The 18,763-nt window shown below is 40.9% G+C and overlaps 2 protein-coding genes across 4 annotated transcripts; both read right to left on the reverse strand.

The window, feature by feature from the left end:
* Nucleotides 1–641: 641 nt before the first annotated feature.
* Nucleotides 642–14,860, reverse strand: larp4ab (La ribonucleoprotein 4Ab). Of its 3 annotated transcripts, none has more exons than XM_027007821.2 (17): nt 14,477–14,860; nt 8,840–8,981; nt 8,260–8,373; nt 8,057–8,147; nt 7,767–7,903; nt 7,574–7,677; nt 7,239–7,349; nt 7,041–7,094; nt 5,908–6,111; nt 5,448–5,551; nt 4,867–4,908; nt 3,995–4,189; nt 3,534–3,582; nt 3,243–3,419; nt 2,970–3,085; nt 2,351–2,489; nt 642–2,040 (listed from the first exon to the last, which is right to left on the reverse strand). In XM_027007821.2, the coding sequence occupies exons 1-17, from the start codon at nt 14,588–14,590 to the stop codon at nt 1,669–1,671; spliced, it is 2,265 nt and encodes a 754-aa protein (XP_026863622.2). In that variant the 5' UTR covers nt 14,591–14,860; the 3' UTR covers nt 642–1,668. The 3 variants fall into 3 exon arrangements, with proteins under 3 accessions (XP_026863622.2, XP_035380318.1, XP_035380317.1); XM_035524425.1 differs by lacking the exon at nt 14,477–14,860 and adding an exon at nt 10,263–10,459; XM_035524424.1 differs by lacking the exon at nt 4,867–4,908.
* A 1,193-nt stretch (nt 14,861–16,053) lies between these two features.
* Nucleotides 16,054–18,392, reverse strand: pfdn5 (prefoldin 5). Its single transcript, XM_027007844.2, has 6 exons — nt 18,306–18,392; nt 17,415–17,517; nt 17,287–17,318; nt 17,079–17,153; nt 16,884–16,989; nt 16,054–16,325 (listed from the first exon to the last, which is right to left on the reverse strand). Exons 1-6 carry the CDS (start codon nt 18,369–18,371, stop codon nt 16,246–16,248), a joined length of 462 nt encoding a protein of 153 aa, XP_026863645.1. The 5' UTR covers nt 18,372–18,392; the 3' UTR covers nt 16,054–16,245.
* Nucleotides 18,393–18,763: the final 371 nt, after the last annotated feature.

Consider the following 18,763-nt stretch of genomic DNA (forward strand, 5'->3'; position numbering starts at 1 on the left):
ACTTTCATTTCAGAATGCAACAGAACTGGAAAATGTGTGTGTGGGCTTGTATATTATCACAGATTTCCTAACGATGCTGAAGCAGGCAAACCATGGCTTCTGACTATTAGCCATTGACTTAAAAAAAAAAAAAAAAAAAAAATAAGCTGTTGGACAGATGTCAAGACTCTTTGGGTGTTTACTGATGACTTTTCATCCAGCAAAGACAAAGGCAGCCCTCTACAATATACTCAAGTGTACTATACCCAAATATTTGCAAACCAGGTTAGCCCACCATTTGTATACATCACTTAAACTGGATGCAGCTTGAGACAAAACATTACGATTTGGGCATATATTCATCCAAAGTGTGTTCTGGTCAGATAAGACTCCCATCACTTGTCAGGTACATTAGCTTCATAGCTCCAGTCCAAAACTAAAGGAGCAAAAATGTTAGACACAAAGATGTCCTGCTTGACTGACCAATGTAGGAGAAAGATGTCCAATTTCTTGCTGAATCATTCCTTCAAATCCTGAGCTCCTTATCCATCATCTAAACCATGAGACTGGCCAACAGTAGGGTACATCACATAGTTATGTTACACTGGTACACGTACGTACGTGTACACACACACACACACACACACACACACACACACACACACACAGGCAGTTATTTAGCCAAAAATGTACAGACACACTGTATTTATACACATTTTATACCCATTCAAAAACACATGTACTGGCTCAATCAGTTAGACTGGACATGTATAATGATATGAGAGCAGGTATTAAAGTCACACCCAGCTCTGTAATCATAACTATATTACAGCAGAGGATGAAATATGTATCGCTCAAACCCAACACCACCTGATCAGACAGGGAAGACATTCCATCACTTCCTCAAAACTGGAAAAAAAACCAAACGGTCATCATTTCATTAAATCTCTTTCCAGCATGACAGTGTAAGTGAGAGCTACATCCTGACCCCTTACATGGTCGAGTCCAGTCTCTGAAAACACTCAATGGCACATAAAGCAGACAACACAAAGTGGAAAACATACCACATTACAAGTGCTCTCCTCCTTCATTCAGGTGATTCATACTTCTTCCCTGAAGCCTGACAAAGTCTTCCAGTTCAGCTTCTCCCTGAGTTAAATCATTCTTCAATTCTGTCCATTTCATCTGTTGCTTTTCTATTACACAAAATAACGTAGTTCTGACACGCACACACCTGCATGCGTCTGGACTAGGGAGGAGCAGCTTTGTCAGATCATCCAGTCTCTTCCTGTTGCATATGGAGATGCTGTGTTGACTTGTCCATATTTCTCTTATATAGTTTAGAAATATGAACAGGAACCATACAGCATTGTACAGTGGTGCTCAGGAACACCCAAAAAATTTGCTCAAATCACACAGGCAATCTACTGCTGTAGTCATGGCAATTTATCATTACTGAGTCCTCTTCATTGTGTGTCTCTTCCAACCCACCATTTTTTTTGCAGACAGATCATGCTTTACTGGCCAGAACTGTGTCCATCAACAACGTAGTGCAACTATTTGCGCAGTTTCATTAAGTAGATATATATTTAATTATATACTCTGTACACATTTTTATATATATAAACATTTTTATATATATAAAGATTTCGTCCAAGTGTACACGTAATAAAGGCATCCTATGCAATGCTACTTTGGCGATCGGGGGGGGATGTTTTGCTCTTTCCCACTGCGTCTACCATATCCTGTCGGGGGGGGGGAGCGTCGACATGGAGGAGGGGGCCGCCTCTGCTGCTCTCTAAGCTTAAAGTTCGCCCCCCTGTTCACATTGCCACGCTGGTGGCCAGCCTGTTCACGGGAAGGCCTGCCGCCTTCACCTGCTTTTTCAACCTTCTCGCTAGGGCTGCTCAGTTCTGGGCCTTCGGCTTTGTTGACACGAAGCTCTCTGAGTGGTTGGCTGGTGGTAGGGGAAGGGCCAGGGCTTGAAGGTGGTAGTGGTGTGGGTAGTGGGTCTTTGGGTGGCTTCTGACACACCTCGGCATAACTCAGCTTCCTCGGTTCCTGAAGACAGAAGACATGGACTAACACTTGTCCCAATGCTTCATCACATCTTGCCCTTGACATAAGCGAGCTGACTGAGCTCTGAGGGGCAATCTTACTGCTCACTGGGACAATATAGTGGGAGTGACTGATGAGAGAAAGAGAAAAGAAGAACTCCTCCCAAAACCATCTTCCCACTACCTGGTCTCCCTCCACGCCCTACAATGAAGCCTTCGTCTCTCTCGGTCTCTCTCTCTCTCTCTCTCTATCTATCTATCTATAAAAAAATTAATTAAATGGGCTGTCCATTCTAACCACAAATTAAACTTGCCTGTAGAGGTGTGCTGGAAGCAGATGGAGAGGATGCAGATGCAGGTGAAGCTGGCTCTTTGGTGACAGGAGCAGAATTCAGGACAGCATCTTTTGAGGTCTGAATTTCGCTGACGGGTATTTTCGCTTGATATGCAATACTAAATAGAGATAATACACAAGTTCTGATTCTCCACAATGCACATTTATGGTTAGTCCATCCACTGACCTTTGCCAAATTGCATTATAGAACAGCCAACAAAAGTGCAATACATGAATGAATACAGACATAGCCATGTATAAATTAATAGCCAAAGGACACACTATTAAAACAGTGTTCAGAAACTGAGCATTGTTCTCTATGAAATCTGGTCAAACATTCAGAACTTGTACAAACACGCAGGTTGAGAGAATTTGCACAGGCCCATGGAACTACACCAAAAGGGAGCACTGGTCAAATATGCAAACAAACACTCATTGCTGATGCATTTTTTTTTGTCAAATCCAAAGATTAAAACCAAATGAAAAATTAAAAGCATGTACTTCCAAAAATTGTGTCAAGTGCCCCCTAACCAAACATGGACATTTCTGGACCATTCACTGTTTCACTTCTTGGGGGATGGGTGTGCCTGCATGCATACCTAGAGCCAGGTGTGTCCTGCGGTGTAACTGTGGGTTTTGGTGTGCTTGGGACAAAAAGCACATCCACCCGTGGAGCTTGTGAATCCTTATTCATGTCTTGTTTATTGGCTTCAAACTGAAAGACACCCAAAAAAAAAAAAAAAAAAAAGCACTCCATTTTTTTCTCACATAAAATTGTCTAGTAATCCCAGGCACATTTGTTTTCAAGTTGCATGCAATTTAACTTGGCAATTTATGGCAATAAAACACACACACCAAAAAAGCAGTTTTACCTTGTCCCTGTTAATGCCTTTCACAACATCAGCCATACAATTTTCCAGAACCGTTTCAGTTGGTGTGATCATTCCTCCTGGCAAGCTGCCAGCCACTCCCCCTGGAAGTGGTGGGAAATTGGAGGCTGCAAGATCAAACTTGGGAGGTGGGGTTTTGACCTCAGTGAGGAGGGGCCTCTGTAAAGGGAAGTGGTGGATAAATAAATGACAATTATTTATTTATTTACTTTTTTAAAAGACCATGTTTTTGGGGGGTGTGCCAGTAGTTACCACCCATAAACGAAGATTTACCATTCGTTCATCTTCCCTTCTGCGCCTCATGCCTCGGTAGCTTCCTCTCCTAAAACACATGATGAGACATGTCAACACACAAACAATAGCACAGCTTCTAGGTAGCAAAAACATTTTCATAACTGCTCTTCATGTCAAACGCTCAGATGTAAATCTTGTATGCAAATAAGTGAGTGTCCAAGGAGAGATGAGTAGAGCAGGAGAAGAGGGCATGACTGACAGTGTTGAGAGAAACGACAATGTGTCAGTCAAAACAAGAAAGTTCCGGAATTCTATAAAACCCGTCAGTTTTCAAATAATTCCAGGAGACATTTTAATGCACACCAGAATGAAACTTTCACAGTACAATTGACGACCGAACCATAAGAAGCTCACAGAAAAAAAAAGTGGGCTTTGTAAAAAGAATCACGCATGCACATTGCTGAGTAAAAAACATGGTGTTTGGCAGCATGAGGACAGACCTGGCACGGCCATTGCTACCAGCAGGCTCAGAGTTCTCGCTGGGAGAAAGAGGGGTGTCGCCAAGGTTGAGGGAGGGCACATCATAGCTCAGCGCTGAGGAAGGCGTCCGGTGGCCCTGGGGACTATCGGTGCCTGAAAGACCCTCTTGAACCACTTGAGCTCCATCTCCACGAGATGGGGGTTTTACATGGTTTCTACAAACACACAGACAGTAAATGTCATTAGAACAAGCACATGATGTGCTCTACTTAAAAGAAAAAGTGAAGGGAGCAATCAAGCATTCTAAATCAATGTGACTACCGCCAGCTATTCACATCCCTGCCACACTTAGTCAGTAGGACATTGGTATATTACTGTGAGCATTATGACTAGTGGAGGCAGGAATGTATACATTACAGCTGGTAATGGAACAGCTATGAATGGCAGAGCTGCTATCAGGTATCCCCAGGATGACAATTTCTTGACCACATGCTTCATGTCAGATGTTATGGTAAGAAGGAGACAAGAACAAAACTCAGGTGCCTTAATGCTGACTGCATGAGCAAGCAATGTTTAAGCCATATTTTAATCACTTGGTACAGTTCCCCCCCCCTGCAGATATAGTTCTCAAAGCATTCTAACTTGGATTGCTTGTAGGCCAGTTCCAATTGAAAGCTATCCTCCAAGCAGTTCAGTATTAGTCCATTTTTGGTGCCAGGACTACTAATTGTAATTTTCAAAAAGCTCTTGCCTTTCTTCAGGTTAACACTAGATAGATGTGGCCAGTTTTGTGCTCGAAAGCACAGCATAACCACATATGAAAAGCAAAAGCCAGTGAGTGAGAGATGAAGGGATGATATGGTCTCGTTGGGATATAAAATAAAAAGTCTACCTGAAGGCATTGATAACATTCTTTCTCGAATAAAGTGGAAGGCTGGAGAGCAAAAAGAGAGGGGTGAGTAACAAAATTCCTAATAAAATCTGAGCGAGAACGGACTCACTGAATCAGTGCCAACCAGCTGAAATGTTAAATAAGGAAATTAAAACTGCACTAAACGATCTACTGCACCTTAGTAATAACCCGAGCTGCCTTGTAGTTCCTTGAACTTGGGAAGTTGTCCTTAAAGCACATGTTATAAATGACATTCGCTTGGAAATTGACAGTTATCAACCACAACAAGCCCATTTATATACAGCACCTGAAGGGAGATTGGTTTCCCCACCCCTGAACTCCTGCTATGATCTTAACATTCATCTTTTCAGGCTGATCTCTACCAAACTTGATAACGGTAGTAAATGTTCATTACAATGCAGAGCATATGTCTATATGCACATTGCATAAGTCACTCAGGATACAAGTGTCTCCCATTTTAACAGAGATTCAACCACAAGATTCATCACAGCACCAGAGCTGACCGCTGGACGGCACCAAGAAGTCAGCGGTCAGCCTGATTAGCTCGTGAGTGCTCCTACCGGTTGCGGGGGAAGTGACGCGCGAGGCCAACGGGAGACGAGCCAGTCTTGTAACTTCCTGCCGTGCTGAAGCCATTAACAAACGTGCTGTTGGGAAACGGCGCCTGCAGGAGAGCCCCACACACGCACGGACAGAGCCACACAGGTCATATACAGGGGAAGGAATCAAAACCACTTTACTCTGAATTGTAGAGACCCTCAGATCTCATAATCTTACCGCTCACTGGGAGAGAGGAAGGAGAAAGAACTTTTAGGAGTCATAGCAAGGAGGGAGACGAGAAAGAAGGAAAGGACAGAGAGTGGTAGACCCCCAGAAGTACTCACTCCCCTCTACAGTTCCCTCTAAAGCGCTTTAGTCTTTAAATCATTGGGTCTCAGAATAGCTAGAAACCACCACATATGACTCATGTTTATACATTCAAAATAAAAACCAGGCAAACCAAACAATGAACGTACTCACCAGCGGTGTCTCAAAGTAGGGCGTAGGGGAGGGGCTCCAGGTGTGTGGGAGCAAGCTGTAAAGGGGGTACTGGGGTGGCTGGTACAGTTGCTGCAGGTAGACTGGAGAGGAGTACTGAGACTGAGGGCTACCTGCATACAGCGCAGAATCGGGAGCGCCGTAGCCAGTCTTAGCAAAGAAGGTGTTTATGGCCTTGATACGAGCCTAGAGACACAAAAAGGGATTTAATACCAGGAAGTTAAACAAGAAGGAAATGTGACCTGAAAACACATTTGTTTGCAATATGAAAAGCCTATGACTACCAGTGTCCTAATCCCCTCAGATCTCATAATCTCACGGTCATTAGGGCAGAAGCCACCATGCTGACAAAGATGAGGTACAGTGGAAGAGGAGAAGACAGATGAAAAGGTAGAGAAGCAGGGTGAGGACACTGGTAAAGGGGGAGAGGGAGACATTGAAGTCAGATCTCTGTAGCAACAGTGGTTCTGGATCCCTCCAAGCGCGATACTGATCATCACCGGGGGAAGATGAACATTCATAAGAGTATATATATGCAATCGTGTTGGTGGCTAATTAAGCAACTGTTAATTTGCAAAAATAGCAAAAGCGCAGCCATGATTAACTGCCAAGGTAAACACGCACTGCGGAAAAGTAAAAACACTGCTCTGTAGGGACTTTCCTGTTGATTACATAATAGCAGAAAAATTCTTGTACGATACCGACACCAATTTAGTGGTTATGGGAACATTTTACCCAAGTGTTGAAATTTAACAAGAATTAAATATTTCATTTACTAAAATTCCATTTTTGCCAAAATGGTATTGCAGTCATAGTAACAAATTACTATATCATAGCAATTCAGAAAAGAGAAGTCGGGGGCCAGCACATATTTATCGAAAATTTAGTGTTAAATTGTACCAAAATTAGCATGGCAAGTTTCATATACACTTATATTTATACTTTCATACATATGCTCACAGATCAAAATCAAACCCTAAACAGTGTACATATAAAAATGTTCCATCATTAACCCAACATGACTTGTTGGTTAGTTGTGTGCATGTAATGCTAATCACATGTGGAAAGGCAAACCACATGAGCAAATAACTGAAATGCACACAACAGAAACTCACCATGATTGGCTTTTCCTGAAAGGTTTTCACTTCCTCACGCAAGTATTTGTAGGCCTGTTAAGAGCATCAGAGTAACAGCTTTATGAATCAGACCACCCTTGTAGTATGGCAAGCGGTTGCGGCCTGCAAGACTCGTGCGCGTGTGCGCGCACGCGTGCAATGAACACATGCATGTGCTGTAAAAAATTTGTACCATACCTGTTGAGCATCAGTATCAGACTGGAAAGTGATGTACCAGTTGTTATTGTGAGCAAATTCAACGCTGATGACTTGTGGACACTTGTCACTTTTAAACAGTGCCTCCACCTCCTGATGGGGACACAGAAAGAAATGCACATATAAGCATATGCCTTTGAGAGCTTAGCTCCCTTCTGGCTGAAGCCTAAAAAGACTCCTCAGATAGAGAAGAGACAACCAAAGGAAAAAGGAAAGAAGGGTGTAGGAAAATCATGTCTCAGAGTGAAGCCACCCAGCAGAGGAACAAGTCCAGCATGACAGGAAGCATCACACTGGTTAAGCAGACTTATTCCAACCTCCACAGGTGTGGTCTCAGGTACTTCTCGAAGAATGATGATACAACGCTTGTGATTGGGCCGAACCTTCTCACCCTTCTCATCAACTTGCACCATGGGAGACGCTGTCCATCAGGAAGCAAAAGGAAGCATGTAAGGACGAGATTCTTCATGAGACAAATCAAAGTGACAAAGCTCCACATGTGCATGTTACCTCTCAGCACCTCCAGTATCAAATCCATATCAGTAGTGAGGAGTTTAATGCCCTCCATGCTAGCAATGGTCCATATGGGCACAAACTGATCGCTATCCATCTGAGACATCAGGTACAGGTCTTTAGAGAGGTTCTCCCTAAAAACACACAAACATGAAGCATGTTAAGTTTAACCATTTTATTTAGCATACATGAAGCATGAGTTTGCAGAAAACAGTTAACAGAGTATGCTGTGAAATCTGGCGAGGTGTGTGCAAGTTGACTGTGAAAGGCAAGAGGGTGCTGGGTACCTGGAGAAGCAGAACTCCAGCTGCTTCTTCAGGGACTCCTTCAGACTCTCCTCAGACAGGGGTTGCTGCTCTTCAGCCGCCTCTCCCTCCACTGTTCACAAGCAGACACGCACTTCAGCAACATTAAGGCTCGACTCTGAATGCATTCATTTTGAGTGTGCATGCCCATGTAGATTGTGCAAGTGAGAGAGATAAAGACCAACCTGGTTCATACAAGGGGTAGGTCACTTCTGTTGGATCTATACCATTCAGCAGAGTACCCTCTACAGGCGAGATGGTTTCAGAGTTGCCATAGCCAATATTGTATTCCTTGCATCCTAAAAACACAAAAAGTATAAGCGGCTGATAGAGATGCACAATATTACTCAGTTTCTGATCAATACATTAGAACCTCCACAGTAAAATGGTATAGTGCATAGAGAAGTTTTCTTCTGACAAAAAGTCTAATCCCCCCCACCCCCAAGCCTGATCCTAGTGCAGAAAAAGTATGTTTCTACTCACTTCTATGCTCCTGTCAGCTTGTCTTTTTAAGGACAGCATAGTTTGTTTGTCCCTCCTCCATAGGGATATTTCTGCTTGGACTCAGTATTCTAAGACAATCATTCCGAAAATGAACTGTCCAGACCTACAGCATACTATGGGAAGTGAGTAGGCATTTGTTTTTTCTGAATTTGAATGCCTGCAAGACTTGCTTACCACTTTTAAAAGCATGGTGTCCAAACTACATATTTACTAAATTGCAGTAACAATATCATTGACACCTTTGCCAATAAACTACCTTACCTTCTGGGTGCTCAGAGGCGGTGTGGTCTGCCTGTGGCCAATGAGAGGTCCCTGTGATCTCCTCAGGGTTATGGGTGGGAGGAGCAGAAACATCCTGCCAGACTTTTGCATTGGGATTCAGGCCGGCCCCCTTTGTGGTCACCTTAAACAAGAGGGGGGAAAAAAGAATTGTAGGATTATGAGGGTGACTTCTAGAAAGCTAGTCATCAACTTGACTATACAAGCATCATTTTTCAGGGCACCACCTAGCAAGGACAATAGCCCCCCCTCCGCAGCCGCCATTTGGGGGAAAACACTTATTTTAGTAAAGTCGCAGTTCTTGCGATACAAGGACACTAATTCAAGTTCATTAGATGGGCAGCAAATGTGCAAGCTGCTAACTTTACAAAATCTTGCTAGATTATGAAGATTCAAACGCCTGGGTTCCAGAACCATCAAAAAGTGCAAATGCAATGTAAAAGAGCGAAATAGAAATGCAAGCATTCAACAGGTGCGAATGTCCGAGGTCAGTGGTTATCGTGTATTTAAAAGAGCGTCAGACGCCATACCACGAGTCTGCGAAACTGCGGTAGAGACTTCAAACATCTTACGTTCCAACTTATGAAAAAGGTCACAAACGCCTGACGGATCAGTCTATAACCTTGACAAAGGACGCCAGCGCGTCCTTTGGGTTAAGTCGCCAGACGGTAAATTGAGTAAACTGATTATACTTATCTAATAAACTGCTTTCAGATTTCACCGTTGGTCACAATCTTGCACTATTCCAACATTTTCATTCACAAGGCCGGGTTATGGGCCGGTCTTACTTTACATGCATACAGAACAGCTATTTTACACGTTTAATCGGATTAACCTACAGAAGTTTTCACAAGGAAGCGCGACAGAGTACCAATTATCTACATTAACCGCATCTAAAACGTTAAATGGCTGACATGACCAGAACCTTAAACGAGTTAATGCCATTTCTAAGCCACAGTGGTTCAATGAGCTACAATTTATGTTCGTATTAATTTTAGTACCGGTAGTGCGTTTGACTTAAACACAATAATGCTCATATCCAGCCAGTAGAAAGCACCTCTAGCTAGTTTTTTTCGACAACCCAAATAAACTACGCGAAAACATGCCGGCTAGCAGCTACTTAGCGCCCCATTCTCACGTGGCCTTCTCGTTTTGCACTTCCAAAAAGCTTGATAGCTAGTTTAAAACATTTGAGTATAAATAACACTTCTAATTCACATGCAAAAAAAACCCTACATATTCACAAACAAGCAAAAGACCACCCCAACTACATGCGGATGGGAATCAGAACGTAAGCAGGCCTTCGCGCTGCTTAACTCAAGTGCCATCGTCCAAACTTAAAGCCACGCCGTGTCACTTTTAGCCAGCAAAGCTAGCTGGCTACCTAATAACCCAGTAAACTCACCTCCACAAACAGCAGCATGATCCCTTTTCTCCGTATCGCTCTCGGTTTCACTCACAAATAACTCTAAGACAAGACGAATCTCTTACAAGAGTAGTTCTCCAGATTCACTCTGGTTTTGCCTATCGAAAACGTAGCCCAGCTGTAAGCTTTGCTGACTCGAGAAAGCTATGACTCCAGCAGCACTCGCGTCGGCATGACAAGGGATGGAACAGCGGCGAACGCCGTTAGTCGCACCTGATTGGCCATCTTTATAATTACATGCAAAAACGCTTTAAACATTCCCAGCCTCCCATTGAAAGATTCGTCTAAGCCATACATACGTCATAGAAACTCGCGTTTTCGTTGGCGCTCGTCCACGTCCATTAAGCTACAAGTTAACCGGAACTAACTGTGTATGACCCCATGATTCATCACTAAGCACATGGTGAGATGAATATGCAGCTTGCGCTAGCGAACTTTGTCGTTTTAAATGCTGCATTGGAACTGCGTGCCATTTAAAAAACCTCTTTCGTCGTTTCGCTTTTTAAACAAAATGTGTGAAAGCGGGTGATTCCTATGATATATTGAGTACAATTTGGTTATAACACGGGAGTTCGTAACGAATTCCAAACCAAGTGGCCCGAAAATGTGTGGTTAAGAGCATCGGTCTAGTCTACTGTAGTATTCGAGAAGGAGAAACTGCTGATACCCGTTGTACACTGAATGTTGACAAGACGACCCTCTAATGCAATATGAGGTGGTTGAATGGGGCACGTTCATGACTGAATTTCGGTATTTATGGTTGATGTTGGCCTAACGAACGGGAACGTCTGAAAAAATGTGTGCACAATTGTGAAGCAAATGGTATTCATCAGTTACGACCAACAACAAAAGTCTTCCCAAAGTCGTAGTGTGCATTTCGACAATAATTTAATATATCAAAAGTTTATTCTAATACATTTTAGCAGATGCCGGTGTGACTTACAATTATGGCTGAATACAGTTTGAGCAATTGAGGGTTAAGGACCTTGCTCAGGGGCCTAACGGTGGTAACTGCCATGGTGGGCCATGAACTGGCAACCTTCTGATTACAAGTCCAGCTCTGTTTTATCAACCTCAGGAGAGGTGATTGGAATAATTATTCATCTCTCAAAAACATTTTAAGACACTTTGAATGTTCTTGGAGGAACATTTAAAATTAGGATGGTTGTCTTAATGGTAAAATGAGAGTTTCACACTTTTTATATCTGTAATGTGCCATAAATGCCCCTTTGTTTTGATTCTATGGTTTGGTATCTACCATATTTAGATGTAATCAAACAAGGCAGTGTACAAAAATGTCTTACATTAGGCAATTCAAATTGCTGCCATGGTTTACAAATGAGGTCAAAATTCTGAGGATATTTTCTAAAATTTTCTAAAATTCTGGAGATATTTAGTCTATTTGGATATTTGCAGTCAATGCCCACAGCTTTAACAATTTTTTGTAAAAGCCTGTTAGGCCAAGTTTTAAATACAATAAACTACCAATACCACATAAATGAGTGTTTTTTCTTTTCAATAAATTAAAAACAAACTCTTAACCATGCTTTGTGGAAAATAATTGACTCCTGAAATAAAACACTAAAATGAAGGATAGATGGCAGTGAAAGTGTGATGGAAGCTGATACATTAAATGGTTTGGTTCTCTCAACCTATTGATAGGAAATAAACATTTAATATTGTTTAGGTATTGTTGATGAGCCAGGGATGTCAGACTCCTTGAAGGGCTACATCATGCCAAGGCATTTACCATGCTCAAACAATTCAACCATCTTTATCTCACAAACAGCTTAGTGATTAGATCAGTGGTTCTCAGTCCAACCTGTAAATCCTATACAATGCAGTTTGTATCTCCCCTCCCCCACACCAACATATCTTGAGTCAACTCCTGGCTTGATAATTAGCTTATGAGTTGAACTGGGTGTAAGAGTAATGAAAACATGAAGCTGTGCAGAGTATGAGGTCCCTAGAATTCTACTGTATGTTTAGCTGACTGTGGCCCTGTATCATCTTCAGCCCTACAACCTCAACTTCAGTACACCCGTCTTTGTTTTCCCACAAACCTTTGCCATGTTGAAGTGCATTCCCAAGTCTTTACTAGAAAGGGGGAGTATTTCACCAAGGTTTTCTTAAGGAAAACAGCACTGTCGAACCTCACAAAGCACCTTTTTCCATTTCCCACAATTCTTTACTATTGGAGTTTCATTGGACCAGCACAAAGGAAAGATTATGATGTGACGTTATATAAGATGTAGCTAAACTGCAGTTGATGTATACATTTTACACTTATATAATTACGCTTTATATTAAGGCATATACTAAGGCAAGGAAGGAAAGGTTTGCCACATCAGTATTATGTTTCACATTTAGCCATCACTCTATATAAAGTAAAATATTGTACAACACAGATGACAGTACTTGGAAAAACTGTTACTGAATTATTCATGTATTTATTTTGGAGAAACCATGGTGAACTCTTAGATGCTCTAATGCAAAATCTTCCTTCATTAGTAGTGATGGTCAGACAGGAAGAGCAATGGCTCTAATGATCCTAAATGTTTAATTGCCAAAATACCATTTTCTTTTGCTTCTTTTTAACACTTTACAGGACTTGTGCAATGAAGGCAGAGTTGCAGATGAGAACTTTGAGTCAGTAATGATATAGTCCATGTCACAATGTGAAACAATAGTCAGTTATTAAGCCAAGCTATGTGGTACTCAGGACAACTGTGGCCCAAATTATGAGCCTGTCAAATAGGTCTGTAAATAAACATGTCATTCTAATTTTGTTTTGGTTATAATCCTTAGTAATTGTCAAATAAATGTGAAGTGCTCAGTTGCAGTGATCACAATAGAGGTGTGCAGAAATTTAACAAGTAATACGAATGAGGTCTCCCATGATTCAAGTTTTTAATTTGTAATTTTACAGATCATACCAAGCAGCAACCGAGCTCAAAATCATCAGCAAGTTTATGTCTTCCAAAAGCATTACCACAACACACCTCGACTCCTTAATACGGAATTTACGATGTTCAAAGGGTAACCTAGTATCTTTCAAAGTCGTAGCTATAATACTGGTAATATTAAAATAAATCTACATTTAAGAACACTTCTAAAATGTATATTTTAAATTAATAAAAGCTCGAGCATTTAATAGGAGCCTCACAAAATTTTACTAATGACCAGTCGAGCGGGCACTATAGTAATCCTGACAACAAACCTAGCAAGCTAAATAATTAGGTTAACATTAGCTACTCGCTCCTAGTTAGCGAATAAGTCATAGGGGGAAAAATAGATCAAGAAAAAAAATAATTAACTCAAGTAGCTGTTTGGTATATTTCCACAGCTAGCCGGCTACTTGGACAGCTCGTTTATTACTTGTATTATTGCAATCTAACAGCGAACTTTAGTTTTCTTCCTCCAGCAACAGACGTCAAATAAATTTGACGTTAAACTCAAAAATATTCAGTGTAATCTGTACCGACTGGACTAGACAGAAAAACTCCCTATAGTTAGCTAGCTAAGTACGTTACTTCAGTTTTAGCAGCTACTTAGCTACACTTAGCTAATTCTTAGAAAAAAAGTTAATTGTGCGGCAAACTAGCTACTGGCTAGCTATCTTGAGTGAGCTAGAAAAAAATTTCAGAAATTACTCGTTCCAGAACCAGAAAGTGGAAACGCGCTACAAATGAACAGTTCAGACTTGGTGTTTACAGGCTTTTGTTAAATAGCCAAGTTAGGCAACCTAGCTGCTTAGCTATATCTTGTGCGTGATGTTCACCTCTAACTACTCTGAGCCGGTTTGTTTGCGCAGCGTTCTGTGGTGGCCATCCAGCTAACGGTAGCCTGGACGCTTCAACGGTCGCTGACGTGACCACCAATCAGCGGCTCGAGAGCTTGCCGAGGATCCAGCAACGATCCAGGACACGCGGGGTAGTTATCGATTACGTCACTCTTTACAAAAGCACCTTCTAGACAAGTTCGCACACGCTTTATACGCCCCAACTAGCTACCCATCAAACATGTAGAAATATATCCGTAGTGCTCCACTTCTGTTTTTGGTAGGAATACTTCTAGTCAGCTAGCTAACGTTACCTACTCTCATGTCGCCTGTCGTCGCTCTCCAAGGCATGGGTGGGGGGAGGGATAGTGGTGGGTAATGCAGATTCAGCACACACAAGGCCCGAACTCACCATGCTGACTTGGTCTTTGCCGGCTTCAGATGTTCTGTTCTCGTTTTCCCGTATGACTGACGCCGACTCGACCTCCTCCGTTTGCTGTAGTGGACCACTATTCTCTGAAGTCATCAGCCGCCTTTGACGCTCCTCCGGCCGCTCTCTCTCCCAATCTCACCTTCTCCCTACGCCGCTTCTCACCGTCCGAATGCAACAAGCACTTGCTCCGATTAGTTTGCGTTGGTGTTTTTTACCTTTCAAAACTGAACCAGAATAAAAGAGCCTGACATGAGGTTACGCCAAATATTTCCCTTGTTGTGCTATCTCAAGATTCATACCCAAAACAGGCTTAAAATAGCCGCAACACTTAACACCGGGCGTCTCTGACAGCAATTCGCACTCCGCCACCGTCCCGACAGACAATGCGACCACCCCCTCCAGCATATTCGCTCCCTTCCCTGGCAACAGTGTGCAACACGCCGCATAGCAACCAGCGGGCGCCCTCTCCGCATAACGACAGACGCTCAGTAAAAACTGCAGCTGGGAAACTCCTGCGAATCATGACACAGCAAAGAAAGATAGAAAGAAAACAGTATCTGTAAGTAGTAAAGAGTTAATTACGGCTATAATTCGCTTGTTTGTTTATAGAGCAAACATTTATGTTAGACTGCAATAAGTCATTTGTTGCTGTTGCCCATATGAAACGGTGAAGGCACATAGAAGAACGTGAAATATACAACTGTTCATCTCAGTGACTCATTTCAATTTAACGCAGTTACAGGCGTGTCAGCTTGGGCCAGGCGTACATGTACACAAGAATATAAACAAAGCAAACACAACTAAAATAAAATTAACTTTCAATCAAAGATTGAAGATGACCACTTTTCTCTCATCACAGTCATCAACTTTCCATGAACGCAAAACCCTTCCATGGACACAAATATTTTTATAGACTCTCTCTCTCTGAATGGTTTTCTGTGAATCTTCACAATAATCATGAAACTAGTGTCGGGATTTACATTAAGCTCCACAGTTGGTGTTGGCATGTTAATACAGCCTCAGTCCAGTACGCATAAGCTATCTCAGTGGAAACAAATTAGGATCAAATGGCTCCTGTGTACACTGCCAGGTTTTTTCCTTGTTAGTAAGCAAATCTTTTACAGAAGATGCAAAATCACTCTTAAAGCAAAACTAGAACAATCTGGTGATTAACCCCCTTTTCATACTCATACATTAATCATAATGAATGAAAAAAAGTATCAGAAAGCAAGAAAAATATATATCCGTATTATGAAAGTTAAAAGGCTCCTGAAATAATTTTTTGCTTATTTAACAAACAGAAATGATTGTCAGAGTTGTTTTAGAAGAATTTTTTTCAGAACAAAAACAAGCTATTCAAAAGTTATTTTAAACAAGATGCATTTTGAAACAAACTATTCATTCTATTTGCATCATCTGGTGTAGCTTTAGCCATGTCTATCAAACAGCAAAAGAAATGTAACAAGTAGTGGCTAGCAGTGCACAGAAAAAACAAACAAACTTGGAAATCTCTTAAAAACAAGACAACACAGACAAAACTGGTAAGAAAGAGATAATGTAGGTAACAAGACAAGAGTTTATTTGCCAAATTACTGAGCTATTCAGTAATAAAGACGAAAGGGCAATGCTATATCAGTAAGATTACTGTCAGAACTGTGAGACAACTGAGTTGCCTTGATTTATGTGTGTGTGTGTGTCCATGTCAGTGCATGCATATGTGCACACACGCTTGAGTGTGGTGGATTGCTTCAAGCCTTCGTGGTGCCTGACTGCGAGGTCTGTTGACTGTGCAACTGCTGGAGCTTCATGTTCATGACTTCTATCACAGCTACAACAGAGAAATTAGGACAATGTGGAATTAATGCGAGATGGCACCAAGTGGCAATGACCTTTTGATACAAAGGCAGTCTGTAAATTTCACTCCCCCCCCCAAAAACATTGGGAAGAATGTGTCCCACCTGCCCTCCCTCAAAACATACACCTAGGACTACACCATGTTATACCATATGTCATATTAACTATATTTTTCTCAATAGACTTAATTCACAAGTACCACTTTTAAAGATGCATTTTAGTAGAGTAGTGGGCCAAAATAGTCAGCAATAATACACAATAAAGAATTAGGAATGTGTTTGTCAAAGAAAAGCAGATATTCAGGGCTAATAATTTAAGACAGTCTTTCCCAGTCCTTGTCCACTTCACATTTTATTGGCCTCCCTGCCCCTTGACTCAACACATCAGCTAATAAACAAGTCCTTTAGCAAGGTTAAAATGAGTATGTTTGACTACAATGCAATGATTTCCAGCATTAGGCTACCCTCTAATTTAGAGAGTACACACAGTAGTCATAACTATGAGTGTGCACAGACTTAAAGGAGAGAAATACCTTGCTTCATGGCATGTTTTTCTTGAAGAGCAGGCTGAATCTTCTCAATCTGTTTCGTGAGGAAGTCGATCTTTCGCTTAAAGAACTCTTTACTGTCTTCTACATTCTGAAAAGTAAACAATGAAAGCTATGCTATTTTCTGCTATGCATACATACATGCAAACAAAGACCTATGGGAAAAATACTCCCACTCACCTTCTCTACAAAGTAACCTGTTCCCACGTCTACCAACACATGTTCTACATCATGCAGAGTTCCAGGAACATACATCTATCCAAGGCAGTTAAAGAAAACTTCACAGTACACTTAAAACCATCCTCCCACTCATACAGAGTCATTATTTTTTTAACTTATAGAACTTTGCAGAGCTATCAAGATGTCACTCACTCAGTTGAAAGGATACAGAACTGGTAAGAGGGACAAGTAAATCTTTACCTGAGAGAAAAAAAAAAGTAGTTTAGTTTTATTGCACGCATGATTGATGTATGACTAATTATCAGTTATTTGAATATATACATTTTACAGTCTCACCTTCATTACTTTTTTTGAGGACATTAAGACTGTCCTTGGCTTCGACATACTTTGTCTGGACAACTTTCAACTGAGCTATGGATGAAGACAGAAACTCAGTCTCCTAAGAATAAGAAATAAGAAAACAAAAATGTATAATCAGGCATAATACAAAATCAGATAAACAATATACAAATGTTTATTACCATAAGAGTCAATATGATCTCTCTCTCTCTCTCTCTCTCTCTCTCTCTCTCTCTCTCTCTCTCATTATATATATATATATATATATATATATATATATATATATATATATATATATATATATATATATATATATGCATGCAACGGCTAATCATTGGTAATTAGAAGTAATGACTGTGAAAAATTTAGCTAGCATATTTGCTGTCTTAATTAAACACTGATAAAACACTTGATTTTTCTCATAGAAAAAAAATGAATCCACACCTGCTCCTCATGACAGAAGTATGTAGATTTTTTTTAAATAATGCCTGTGTTGTAGATTAATAAACAAAAAGCCTGTGACATCTAACAAATATAAAAACTGTGATGAATTTTAAATGTTTGAAAATAAATGGTAAATATTACTATTTAATACATTTAGCATGTTTTCAAACAGTTCTACACACTATTAATATTACTCTATTAGAGTTATATAAGGCATTGTACTCAACGCAAGACTGTCGCTAGCTAGTTAACATACGAAAATTCACGCCCATTTTAGGTACCTAACTAGCCAAGACCATCAGACGAATGAAGCGGCGTGACTGCGCTAGCCAGCTACATGAAGGTTTACCCGACACAGTGATGTCTCGCACTAAAATCATAAAGTGTCTGCAAATAGTATTGAAGCAATAATCTGAAACAGGTGTATGAATTTTATCATTTTACCTGCTCAAGCTGAGCTTTTAAACCTTCTAGTTGTGGAAGAGACAATTCAGTAAGATTCACCGCCATGTTGAAAAGGGATAGTAAAGATCGCTTCCAGGTTAACCGGAAACTCGCTGTCTTTAGTCTGTTCTAGTTTAACAATGCAGTGATAATATGCTATATTTTATTTCTCATATCTGATGAATCTTATTAAATATCAGGTATTTTTACTGTTATACACAAAAGTCCACTGACGGATTAAGTCCTCCAAGACAAACCGCAATGTTGGGGTTGGAAAACAATGGCTTATTTTACATAGCAACCAGAGAAGTTTTGAAAATACCTCTGCTTAAAGGAATAGACTACGACCTGGTAGAATAAGATCAGAGAAGTTCATTAGTCAATTCGATACTATTTTTGGGTATAGGTTCTCATCCTCAGGGACCCCCAGCCTGTTTTTGTTCTAGGCCACCTTTACA

Source organism: Electrophorus electricus, chromosome 3 (genome assembly GCF_013358815.1).
Source record: "Electrophorus electricus isolate fEleEle1 chromosome 3, fEleEle1.pri, whole genome shotgun sequence".
Lineage (NCBI taxonomy): Eukaryota > Metazoa > Chordata > Actinopteri > Gymnotiformes > Gymnotidae > Electrophorus > Electrophorus electricus.